This window comes from Poromitra crassiceps, assembly GCF_964638095.1.
Source record: "Poromitra crassiceps genome assembly, chromosome: 8".
NCBI classification, from domain to species: Eukaryota; Metazoa; Chordata; class Actinopteri; order Beryciformes; family Melamphaidae; genus Poromitra; species Poromitra crassiceps.
In genome coordinates, this window is record NC_139629.1 from 42,688,358 (window position 1) to 42,701,187 (window position 12,830).

Sequence of the window (12,830 nt, forward strand, 5' to 3'; positions counted from 1 at the left end):
TGGAACAGCCTTCCCCCCGCGGTTGTTGGAGACATTACATCAAGCAGTGTTGATGCCTTCAAGAAGAGACTGAACAAGCACCTCCTCAGCACGAGACCCTAAAACTCAAGGACTTCTATTTATCATACTTAATCAGTCTCACATATATGTATGAGTAGCTGCAGATCAATGCTAGGCTCTCTGAATGTTGTTCATGAAGCCTGTATCTGTAATAGCATAATAAAAATAAAAAATAAAAATTGAAAACACCCTTAAAGGCCTTAGGTAGTGGAAACCTGCAGAGATTTAAATAGATACACCGCCATTATCAAAAAGCCATGTGACTGTAACAAAAATAGCATAACATTAGATTCAGCTTTCCTTTTCTGAAACACGTCTATTTTTGCAACTACACAAAATCTACCAGGAACATGTTAAAAAGTGAATCTGTTCCATCAGTTTTTTTTCTGTTTTGAGAAGAATAATAGGCTGCAAATGCTTTCTCTGAAATGGTTTTTAATAAGGTCTTCCAAGTATTTACATGAAAAAATTATTCCACAAAAGCAAAAACATTACATATTGAAATTCAATAAATATTGAGTTTCATTTTTTAGAAGAAAAGCAAGTTACATGATAAATTGTTCCACAAAAGCAAAATACATTACATACTGAAAATTCAATAAATATTGAATTTCATTGTTTTAGAAGAAAAGCAAGTGAAATTGATTTTAGCTGACAAAACAATGTTAAAACTAATAATAATTGAAGAGTAGGTCTTATCTTTTGGGCCAGTTGTGTCGGAATCCTCTGTGGAGAATAAAAGGATAAAAAGCAAAGTCAACTTACTGGGACACAGCTTACTCTGATCTCCAAAAGCAAAAACACAAGATATATCATTTAATGTAAATATATATATTTCTACCTGTCAGATTTTCCAGGCAGGTAGGACATACTTCTATTTGCAGCAGAGAAATTAGATTTTTGTCCTTTGGGATTTTTCTGTAGGACAACAGATGCAAATGAAATGATTATTTCGATATATAGGTTTGTGAGAGATTTTTTCCCAAATTACATTAGAAAATGGATAGAAAAATACCTTTCTCTTTGGATCGTGGGCTTGTCTGTTTGGATCAAATTGTGCATTGTCCTTAGACTTGGCACCTGTAAAAACAAATGAGGAACATCCATGAAATCTAATATAATTGATGTAATGATTTGACAAATGTGATTTAAAAAAATGCTGTATGCATAGCCCACCAGCAAAGACTTTGAGGTCTGACTGATTGTAGTCGAAGGGTTTGAAGTCGTCTTTGGGAGCTGGGTTGTTCTTTTGGGCTTTCTCTGCAGATTTCATCAGTTTCTTGTTTGGTTTGGGAGTGGACTCTCCAACCTCACTGGTCACCCTCTCTCTTTTCTTCCCACCTCCTTTTGCAGATTCCTGATTCAATTGGTCAACAAAGTTGTACACTGTGTTAGTGTGTTAGTGTGATTAGTAGCTACTTTTTTTACTACTTCTGACTTCAACTGACATTGCTGTTTTCATGTTGTAACTGTGATACAGAAGTGCCATGTTTAACCCATTTTCATATTGATGTTACAATAAAAAAAGTCAGAAAACATTTGTTGTGATTATGAATTGACTTGATTTTGGGCTGCAAAATGAATGAGTGAAAAGTGACCGTGGAAATTATTGCCTCCAACTACATCCAGGACTAAAGCTGAATACTTGGACGGCATGGTGCCTTAGTGGTTAGCGCTGCTGCCTCACAGCAAGAAGGTCCCGGGTTCGAACCCCGGTCCGTCCAAGGTCCTTTCTGTGTGTTTACATGTTGTCCCTGTATTCGTGTGAGTTTCCTGCGGGTGCATAACTGCTACATTTCGCCATCTTTTTTGTGTTGATCAAAGACTTTTAGGCTCCTCCACAGGGGAAATCTGTCAGTCTGTCAGTTATTTCGTGGGGTTAGTTATAATTGATCAATTTAGCTTCACCTTCACCTAATTGGACCTGATGAGACATTTTGCTGTTAGCCAACAGCAGCACGCTGGCAAGAGAGGAGCATTAATGTGGCAGCCACACCACAGCATGTGTACTATAGAAGCGTTGGAAAACTGCAAAGATATTGTGCATATTGTGCATACAGAAACAACAGCAGAAAGCCTCACTGTCAAAGTGGCGAGTAGAACTGACAGTTAACCGCCAAAGCCAATTATTGCCTGTATTTGGCGGATTGGCGAGTATTACTGTACTTTCCTGCTGCCAATAACTCTGACTATGAACGCCGGAGCCAACACACTTATTCAAAAGGTGCTGTTTCAGCAGGGAGTAACTTCAAACCAACTCCTCTCTTTAAGCCCTAATCACACACTGGATCACTGTGTGGAGCGACTGTTGGCTCCAGGCTCAGAGTCCGAGGCAGAGGGGAAAAGGGGAGCCACCAGCAGGGACGGAGCAAACCGACCAGCAGCCTTTGGCCATGTTCACATTACAGGCAAATCCGATTTGCTGATAAAGTCATTAATCATCATTATCTGATTTGGGAGTGTGTCCGCACTGCCACAAATCTGATTCTCAAGTCGGATCTGTGTGTCCAGACCTAAACAGCCTATCTGCATGGGTTGTTATGGTAACGACGTGAGCGTCAGTAAATACGCACGTTGGTGACGTGGTCTTCCTGCGCAGAAGCATTTGATGACGAGTTACGAGTGACATTCAAATCAGATTTGGTGGATCTGCGCGTCCACACTGAAGTCACATCAGTCAAAAGCAGATTGGAAACTACCTCCATATGTGGTTTGGGACAAGTGACACAAATCAGACTGGGAGCGTCCAGACTCATAAAACCAATCTGGATAAAGTCATTAATAGGTCACTGAAGTTCACAAATCAGATTTGGCCTCCTAGTCTGAACATGGCCTTTTTTCTGTTCTCCTGCACAGTGGACAGACAGAAGAGGCTGTACCACCACAACCTTTGTCTCAGTGAGCGCTCAGCAGAGAGGAACCACCAAGTGGTGGGCAAGAGTGTGCATGACTAACCATCCAAGCAGGAGGGTTCCAAGTAAGACCCTAGAGGGAGCCAGAGCTAACAGGCGGTGGGGCCTTTGGGGCAGGAAGTAGCTATTGTTGTTTCCCGGGAGGAAAGGAAAGCGTTCAGCGGCTGATGAGTGGAGGACATGCCTCTAATACTCCACTCCCGCGGTGTCCATCCTGCCTCCTCAGGCACATCATGTGGCGGATATAAATATTAAACACCACGAGCATCCTGCTGCTGCAGAGTGGCAGCTTGTGAGGCGCCATATTCATGTGCACAAACACCAGGCCTGTCTTAAGGAAATGTGGAGCAATGCAGTGGGTTAAATCAGCTCACTATCCTTATATGCTGCACCAGGCTCTGGGCTGAACGGTATCTGATGGTTTTTCAATGGGATTGCACCAGGCCAGAGCTGTCAAAAAATCACATTTGAATATTCCCTCTAAACAAAACATATTCGTTCGATTATATTCAAATACTTTTTTTTCTTTTTTCTTAGTGGGCGTGGCAAGGCAAACCAATACAACCAGAGAGCTTATACTACTTGGTATATTTATTTGAACATAAACATTTTTATTATTTCAACATAAACATGGTTTCCCCCCATTTTATTCAGTCAGTACTAATACAGTATAGTAGCCTCCACTTTTGTAATGTTTTTAAATAACCAGGCAAACAATGTATGTTTTTATGTTGTCGTCTTGGCTAGGTTTTTTACCTGGTTAAATATATAAAAAATAAAATTTCATATTAATTTTCATATTTGAATATTCTTTAAATTTGTATTTTTGAATCTATATTTGAATATAGAATATACTTTGACAGCCCTAGATTGCACTTGCCCAATAGGGATATCAGCAGTGAAGTTAAAGAGTGTGAAGCCTATTTGAAGTACAACATGGCAAATTGAGGGACAAAATGGAGAAAATGACTCACGGCGGCTTGCTGGCGAACAGTGATGACGTCTTGGAGAGACTCCTGGTAGCTCTGTTTGGCCTTGTTCCTTTCCTCTGTGGAAATCAACATGACAGAACAATGAAGCCGCAGCATGTAGCATGTCCACGTACAGTGAAGAAGAGTACCTTCAGATTGCTTCATTAGTGCCCCCTACCTGCCGCCTTCTTTGCGTGTTCCTTAGTTTCCTGCTTGGCTTTCTTCTTGGCCTCCAACTCCTTCTGTTGCTGTTCTATACTCTGCAGTTTCCATCTTTTACTGATCTGTTCAGATGACATGATGGCACAGCTATGAACATTCAAACATAATCAGTTGGGAGAATACCAACACAACTACGCTTGGATGGAGACCCTTTCATCAAGGTACATCAAGCTATTTAGGGCTGGTTTATTATCATGCAGTGAGGGGAAAACGTGCAATATATAACAGAATCTGGAGCTCCTTTCTGGACTCTCTCCCTTCAATAAATCCCCTTAGTCCAGAACATATTCTTCTCTGGACCTGCTGACTTTTCTCTTTAACATATCCTTAAAGGACCTGGTGTTGCAAAAGATGTTGATCATTGTACCATTCTCAGGATGGTGTTTCTTTTCTCCTGTTATTATATTTTACACATAAAAAATAAAAAATGTACTTTGACGCATTGTCAACAAATAAAACAAAAAAAAAGTATGAATGGAGTTTATTGATTACCTCATATATTTTTGTAGAGGGGTCAAACTTAGCATTTTTGTTGACACGCACGTCACTGGAGGGTAAATACTGAAAACAAAAAGGAATCGGATTAAACGGTACTCAGTGGATACTGAGAGCAGCTATAGAGTACCACAGGAATGAGTCCAGAAGACCTGGAGGTTAGCACTTCCGGTTCCTATGTGTAAAATGTAAATGTGTAAATTGGGGATTTTGATTACATGCTTGAAATAAGGTCTGTGGTCAACAAAAGTTTATGAAACAGCGAACGTTGTGTTCAGCAAGATAATCTTCTCAAATGAGGACCACTTTGTGTTCAGCAACATAATCTTCTCAAATGAGGACCACTTTTATGATTTTCAAAGAGTAAATGTGTTGTTTTTTAATGACAGACCTTATTTCATATCCTTGCAAGCCAGCTGGATTCTGGCGAGAACAAAACCACCCACCTGGCAGTGTCAGGTTACTTATTTCATGCATTTAACCAAAACTCCGATACAAACATCCCATTGACTTTTACACGTAGGAACCAGGAAGTGCAGGGACTTCGGGGTAAGCCTACAAAAATATGTCATCCCTGCGGTACTCTATACAAAACTATGTGTATAACACTGGAGGTTAATCACTGGTAAACTCTTACCATTCTGAAAGGGTTATGGAAAGACTCAATGATGCGGCTGGCTTTCACCTGAGCCCCAGTGAGGGACTCTTGGTCGTCTTTTGTCTCCATCTCCTACAGAAGGAAGCAGCACACATTAAGTAGGACAACAGTTCCACGTGAACAGATGGGCTAACAAAGTAGACTCAAAACACCACAGCTCATCTCTACCTCAAACACGGTGATTTTGGCCGAGGCCATGAGGCCACTCGTTTTCTGTCCATCGACTTCCATTCCTGGCTCGTCGTCTGAGAAGAGCATTCCTTGCTTGACAGGCAGTTCTGAAAACAAAAAACACAAGTTTAAGGTCTATTCAGCTCAAAGACTAAATCATAAGAACATGCCAAAATATGTATGACTATCAATTAAGCTTACTGTACCATGAGGAGAAAAGCTGGTCAAATCACTCTCAGAGACCCTGGATGTATCATGGGGACCGAACAAGGTCACCTCTGGCTGGAGAATGACAGAACATTACTTTTTCCAGCTCCAATCTCAGTTCCTTCAATTACGCTGCAAACTAGCATTCAACAAAGTGTCGTTCAAAGCTAAGGATACGTCCGTTTTTAACCAACCTTCTTTATGGGCGTGAGTCCTTTCTTCTTCTGAGCTACAATCTCGGCCTACGAGTGAAGAAAACATTGCGATTTGATTGATCCGAGTGCCTTCATTGTCAAGTGACTCTGACAAGAACGCTGACACAACGAATTTAGATCATTAATTGAAAAACATCACTTTGTACCTTGAGGAGAGGCATGTCCCTTCCCTGCTGCACTAATAGATGGAGCTCGTTGACCTGCTGCCTCACTAGTGGAGGGACGGGGTTACAGCAGGCAGTGATGCCCTGAGGCTCCCTGGGTAAATGAAGACAAAACATTTTGCTCAGGGTTACCACTAGGAAACAATGAGAACAACTCAATCCTTTTACAAAAAGCGTAAACATTAAGAAACTTACTTTGGCAATTCCTCAGATATCTTGATCATCATGTGATTGGGCAGGATATATCTGATGGACAAAGGAGAATTAAAACATGTTCAGGAAGCATCCAAATGGCTTTGATAATAAGGACCGACTCTAAACGCAGGGAGGATTGTTGTCGGGGAAGTGCATGATGGGAAACATTTCACAAGGCATTCATTTTAAATCGGAAAAGAGCACGAGCAGGCTGCTCCGATAACAGCGAGTCCATCCGTTTCCAACAGCCTACCCTGTGCTTTCATCTTCCTGCCTGGCCAGCTTGTCCCTCCAGGCAAACAGCAGTCTGAAGGCAGTGAGCTGCTGGGTGTTAAACGACTTCTTCTGCTTCCTCATCAGGTCCAAGTACGAGTCCTCCGTGAAGATGGGCTTCACATATTTCTGTAATTGGTGGTGGATCATGACGAATGTCGGAAAAATTAATGTGCCCACGGTGTGGAATTTGAAAATGGGAAAGAAAAAAAGAAACGACTGGAAATAGAATAGCGGGGAATGAGATGTGAATGTTAAATTTATGATTTTCTAAGAGGTGCACAGACTTAAGATTTGTGTGTTGTGTACCTTCAGGGAGATGTCTTTGCTCTTGTTCCAGACGCACTGCAGCAGGCCAGGCTGCCCGTGGTTCAAGTCCAGCAGCTGCACCCTCAGGGAGTCGTAGATATAGAGGAGGTAATGGGTGTCGGCCCTGGCATAGTGGAACATCTCTTCTGGCAAGGGCCTGCAGGGAACAAGAGTGACAATCCTATTCTTCAACTGCCTAAAGTCCAAGATAATGCCGTGCACGTCACAATGCATTCCCTCTCAAGAGATTAGGCTCATTCACACAGCCTAACATGATCAGAAGTAACTAGAAGATCAAGCGGCGAAATGGCATAATCGTCTCCGTACCGAATCCTCCAGTCGGCAAGTTGGTAGCGTTTGTCCGAGTCCACGTTGCAGAAGAATTTGAGCAGGTGGTCCAGCGAATGCCTGGCCAGGTTCAAGGCCCTGCTGGCCTGGTGTGTGTCAAAGAGATTGACGACGTACAGACCGAGGTCCCTCTGGAGCCACTCGATGTCAGAGTCAGCACCATGAAACACCTGGTGACAGTGGAGAAAATACATTCAGCTCAAGTGAAGAGTGTGCTGCATATGGTCAGTGTCAGGGAAAAACGGCTGACGATGCTCTTCGGTGAGTTATATATATATTTATCAGGAGAGGACAGATTGTTTTTGTTGGAGATGTGACCCCGAGTTCATAATGTCTTTATCACCTTCAATTTAAACAACTTCAATCAAATTTATTCATATGGATCAATTTTCCCAGCAGGCATAAAGATCCACACAGCAAAGAACCCCCCCCCCCCCACACACACACACAGTTACCTATACATGAAAACAAAACCTCTACAGAAACTATTATCTCATCTCCCTTCCCATCTTAGGACCCTCAAATGCAGGAAGGATTCAGTCACCTTGACCACAGCCGGGTCTGTGAACGCCTCGTTCAGGATGTACATCTCACTGCGGAGCTCCATCGTGTCGATGAGGAAGTCCTCCTCTCTGGTCGAGATCTGCATCAGACAGGTGATCCCGAGGAAGCTCCTGTAGGAATGATGCTGGGATGGGGAACAAAGTGTCATCATGACAAGGTGTTATGGCCCATTCACATTCTAGAATTAAAACTACAACTATAAAAAATAAAAGTAAATAGAATGTCTGTGTTCCCATGGCAACGATAACTATAAAAACCATCCAAAATGATAACTAAAGTAAAGTGTGGGGGGAAAAAATCTAATGGGGCGCAAAGTAACCCTTCCCACTCAAATTAATATCAGTAAAGAACACGAAGAAAAATCTGGACACCATGAACTATTGCACAGATTTAAGTGGGTGGAAATATCTTCTGTGGTGATTTGAACTCGTTGATGCTTCCAGCACATTAAAGATTGAGCCGGATGGAGCGGTTGTTTTCCTGCATTCTTACGCTAGGCTTGGAAAATACTGGCAACATCAGATGACAACATCTGTCTCCTTATACCATAAACCTGCACATTCTGGGGTCATTCCCTGTAGCTGAGATTATGTTCTCACTCCTAATAAACCACAGTTTATGTGGAAGAGGAATGAAATCCGCGTTTTCGGGTGTGCAGTTATTTGGTGACACCCAAGTTCAAATAGGATCGTTCTCACCTGCCTGTCCAAAAAACACAAAACACAAAAAGTATTAAAACGCCCCAAAAGGTTGAATAAACCTTGGTAAACACACTTGACGTGAGCTCACTCTTAGGTAATGCCAGATGCTTAAGGTAATTACTTTTCTCCAACTGAGGAGATGAAAGTATGATCTGAGGCTAGTTTCCCTACAGAGGTGCAGGTCAGCTACATCTCAGATGTTTCTCCCATACCTCCAGGTCCACTGCAAATTCAGACAATCTGCACAGCTTCTCATTCAGGGCCACCAGATCTTCCAGGGTGTCTATGAAGGAGCACTTTGTCTCAGCAATTGGGTTGTACATCTGGAAATAATCAAACCAATCAAAGGTGTATTCTGGAAATTTAAAGATTATGCAGAAGTCTAACATATGGGGGGGGGGGATATTAAATTTAAAAAGACTGATCTATAATTTACCTGAGGTTCAGACTTGGACAGTATCTGTTCTGGTACTGTAAGATGATCCAACTCATACTGGTATGGGTGTGCAAACCTACATGGATCAAAATCACGCTTGTAAATCACGTTTGTAAATCACATTTTCAGGGATGGCCAAACTTTTTTGGTTGCGGCGGGCCACATACAGGAAAATAGGAGTCAAGGGTCAAACAATATTAAGCGCAAATTTCAAACAAAATTCAAGCACTTCAAGGACCTTGTGCGAACCGTGAATAACACATACCCAACAGAATTGGATGGCTGTTTTAGCTTTGACATCCAACAAGCTAACTAACATTATGTCTCGCCTTCTTGCTGGGCAGTTTGAAAAACAAAACAAAAAACAGCCGTAACAGCAGGATGCTACTTTGTTCTAACAGGTTATTTTTCATTGTATTTTTCCAATTCACTGCGGACCACCTATAAGCGGGCAACGGGGCATCCCTGGTTTACATGGAGAATGAGTTGAGGAAAAAAATACCAAAAATATTAACATTAGATGAAGGAACTGCAAGTGAGGGATTTGTCTTACATGTCTTCCACATGTTCCTGAGTTCTCTGCTGGTGAATGAAGTCAGCCAGGGCAGCCGGGACATCCAGGTCCTCCGGACGCTCTTTGCGTATTTGTTTGTTGGTGAAATCTACAATTGGGGAGCAAAACAGCCATCACATTAGTTGAAATTTAAATTCATATTGCATACTGGCAGTCAAGGACACATTTATGTAATAAATAGACCCTTTTCACGGGGGCGATTTTGTGTCAAAAAGGCAGGGTAAACACAGGTGCAAGCAAAACTTCCAACTTCCAACCTGTGCCTACCCTGCCCTTTCCACACAAAATCGCCCCCCACGAAAAGGGTCTATAGCTGAATGCTTGACACATAAATTAATAAATGGAAGAAATAAGGATTATTATTCAAATTAATGTGGACCATCATCTCTGCAATTCCGGACTTTTTGTAAAGGGGTTTTGGTAACATGAAGGTACACCCCAACACTATGGTTCTAGTTATTATGCAGTTTGATTTTCTATTTTGTTTTTCATTTTCTATTCTTCATACATGTTTTTTTTTTTTTACTACTTCCCTTTTCCCTCTATTACAACTGGATTTTACAGGTTTGGACAGATATGACTTGTAAGCACATTGTTTGTTTGGACCTTTGTACTTTGGAGCTTTGTACAACACAATAAAAAGAAATGTTAAAAAAATATATATGTGGGTTAAACAAAAGACAGGAAATGGTTGAATTTCACCTAGAATAAAAGGAGTGAAAAGTCCATCTTACAAGAAGGAAGGGACTTTAATGCATTGGGCTTGATGAAGATCTTGGGGACGAAGGGTGTGTTGCTGTTGTCCACTTTCTCTTTGAATTTCAGCTGAGGCCTTGCAATGTTCTTGGCATGGAGCAGTCTGAACGTCTCGCCACGGCCCGAGTCTGAGCCCTGATTAAAGCAAGCAGAAAATGACTGTTTTGACCAAAAGGTGGGTGAACACGTTCACGAATAATAGGGACTGGGAATGCATTATGTATCAAGTGTTCCACAGTAAAAGTACTTGAATGCCTGGACTGCCACATTATAATTTTCCAGGCTGAATGCAGCCCAAAAACAGAGGCTGGTGTGTGTGCACTGCTGGGGCTGAGAGAACGGGTTCATTAGCCAACCTTGCGATTCCAGCTGGACACGACAATCTTAGGAGGCTGGATGCCTGCAGGCATGACAGGCTGCTGGCTCCTGTTCACCCCGTCAGCTTCATCGAGAAGAATCCCCTGGAAATCAGTTACAGGAGCTCTGTTGGTTTGCCAAGACCTTCTCCTCAACATTAAAAAAAACAATCCCATAACACCACAGCTCAAGGTCATACCACTTTTTCCAGGATGACGTCGTTGGCGTCCACCACCAAGTCAAACTGCTCCTCCAGCCCCGTCAGCTTGTTGCGGTCTCTAATGTGAGATCTGCAGCCATGGTTTTGCATGATCTGACTCATACTAATGCAGGGACACAGTGAAGAAGATATATCATAAGATGAGATTAAATAGATGGGAGGTTATTACTCAACAACCCACACTTGGTATTTGTACATCTAACCAGATTAAGTGACAAAATAACATAACATACAATACACTGACCAGTGCAATATTTGATCTCCTTGAGTTTCACAGAACTCCTGAAAGCCCGGGAAGCTGCGGTAGAAATCATATTCATCTCCTGTTTGAGGCAGGCCAGCAGATGCTTTGGTGGCAGACAACACAGAGCCCAGTCCATACTGGAGAGGAAAGATGGGTTACTCTGTGGTTTAAATTCAACCTTTATTTAACCAGTTAAGTCCCATTCAGATAAGAAAACTAACGGCAAAGGGAGACAGTGGCAGCAGCACAGAAAGTTGCAAAAAGACAGGACTATTAGGTTAGGCTACATAACAAAAATAAATGGCACAAGGATAGGAGCTTGGTGTTGTAGTAGAGTAACGTTAAAATGATAGATTCATCTTCCCTATACATGACAATTATACAGTATTGTAGCTGCATAGTTTGAGTCATTCGCCTGAGCCGATATATCGCTGTCCATGTTTATTAAAGAAACCCGTGCGTGCAGAATGGGCTATGCTGCAATTTGACTGTAGCCATAGCTCAGCATGTCCACGTTGCCCCAGCAGGACTGCCCCGTGGACTCGCGTTAGTCCACTTACTTTAACGAACGCATCCACGTCCTTAAAACCCGGACACAACTCATCTGCTTCTCCGTCGTTTGTGGCTGAGTTATCGCCTTGGTGCCCACTGTTTGAAGAGTTATTGCCTCTTGAAGAAGACTCCATCTCGGGATTGTGTGTGTACATGTGAGTCGCAGGAAGAAGCAACTCACTTCCTCAACAGTTTCTTCGACGCGCATAAAACAGAGGGCGAGGGAGGAACAGCGCCGCCGACTGGACAGGAGTGGGAGGGCAGCAAACTTACAAAACATACATACTGCATCATCAGTCTTTGGGAATTGGCACAGACAGGCAATGCATCTCTTTTTGAAAATATTGTTGCAGTGTGAACATGTTAACATTTTCTGGCGAATTATGGTACAGTCTATTTTACATAGCCTATATCTGTAACGTTTTAGGCAGAGATGCTCACAAGTCATTTTTTGCAAGTCCAAGTAAAGTCTCAAGTCTCTTCTGGATGAGCGTTCTATCATCTGCTGCATGCAATCTGGTCTGCTTAGAACACTGCATAGCTAAAACTAAGGAATTCAAAGCATGTAGTATATTATCCTCACTCCTTTATTAGAATACAATATCAGAATTGATTAGATGACATTAGTAAACATTTCCTTAATGTTAATGCACCAAAAAAATATAAATACAAAATAAAGATTGTTCACAAGTCTCAAACCCCAAGTCCAAGTCAAGTCTCAAGTCTTTGAGGATGAGTCTCAAGTCAAGTCTCAAGTCACTGTGTGTGTGACTTAAGTGCGACTCAAGTCCAAGTCCCCATCTCTGATTTTAGGTAACCTACTCCTCTGATTGCAATATTTTCAGGAACCCTCTTCCTCCTCTTTTTTCGACTGTGTGCCCAGGCTGTTGTCGTTAATGGGCCAATTCAATGCAGTGGCATTGCAGGCCCACCCCGCTGCATTGGCTCCCCCCATCTAACCTCAGCAAGCTGTTGCACTAGCATGCTCATACCATGAGAGGGCAATCTTGACTATTGAAATCTGCTGTAAGCCAACACTCCAGCATCTGCATTGTTGCTACCAATGAGGATGCAACACAGCCCTGCACATTATTCATGCCATAACCAATATAGGCTCTTTGATAGAGCCAAACAACCCATATCTGAATTCTGCTCATTTTTGCAGCTTTCCTCGGCATCTGTGCGTGGTGGGAGTCCTGGTGGAAGTACGCTCTATATTACACATA

The 12,830-nt window shown here is 42.3% G+C and overlaps 1 protein-coding gene across 1 annotated transcript; it reads right to left on the minus strand.

Annotated features, from left to right (window-relative positions):
- Positions 1 to 497: 497 nt before the first annotated feature.
- Positions 498 to 11,744, minus strand: exosc10 (exosome component 10). Its single transcript, XM_083640902.1, has 25 exons — positions 11,613 to 11,744; positions 11,053 to 11,189; positions 10,788 to 10,911; positions 10,588 to 10,692; positions 10,210 to 10,366; positions 9,455 to 9,563; positions 8,902 to 8,977; positions 8,678 to 8,788; positions 7,745 to 7,888; positions 7,180 to 7,370; positions 6,853 to 7,009; positions 6,524 to 6,672; positions 6,271 to 6,321; positions 6,058 to 6,169; positions 5,891 to 5,938; positions 5,696 to 5,771; positions 5,487 to 5,596; positions 5,298 to 5,390; positions 4,658 to 4,726; positions 4,122 to 4,227; positions 3,947 to 4,020; positions 1,237 to 1,417; positions 1,076 to 1,140; positions 902 to 978; positions 498 to 786 (listed from the first exon to the last, which is right to left on the minus strand). The coding sequence occupies exons 1-25, from the start codon at positions 11,736 to 11,738 to the stop codon at positions 756 to 758; spliced, it is 2,679 nt and encodes an 892-aa protein (XP_083497028.1). The 5' UTR covers positions 11,739 to 11,744; the 3' UTR covers positions 498 to 755.
- Between the last annotated feature and the right edge of the window lie 1,086 nt (positions 11,745 to 12,830).

Coding starts and splice junctions, on each gene's coding strand:
- exosc10 (XM_083640902.1), bottom strand. CDS start 11,738: ATGGAGTCTTCTTCAAGAGGCAATAACTCTTCAAACAGTGGGCACCAA. Junction 7,010..7,179: donor CTTGCCGACTGGAGGATTCG/GTACGGAGACGA, acceptor TGTTCCCTGCAG/GCCCTTGCCAGAAGAGATGT. Junction 1,141..1,236: donor AGACCTCAAAGTCTTTGCTG/GTGGGCTATGCA, acceptor TTGTTTTTACAG/GTGCCAAGTCTAAGGACAAT.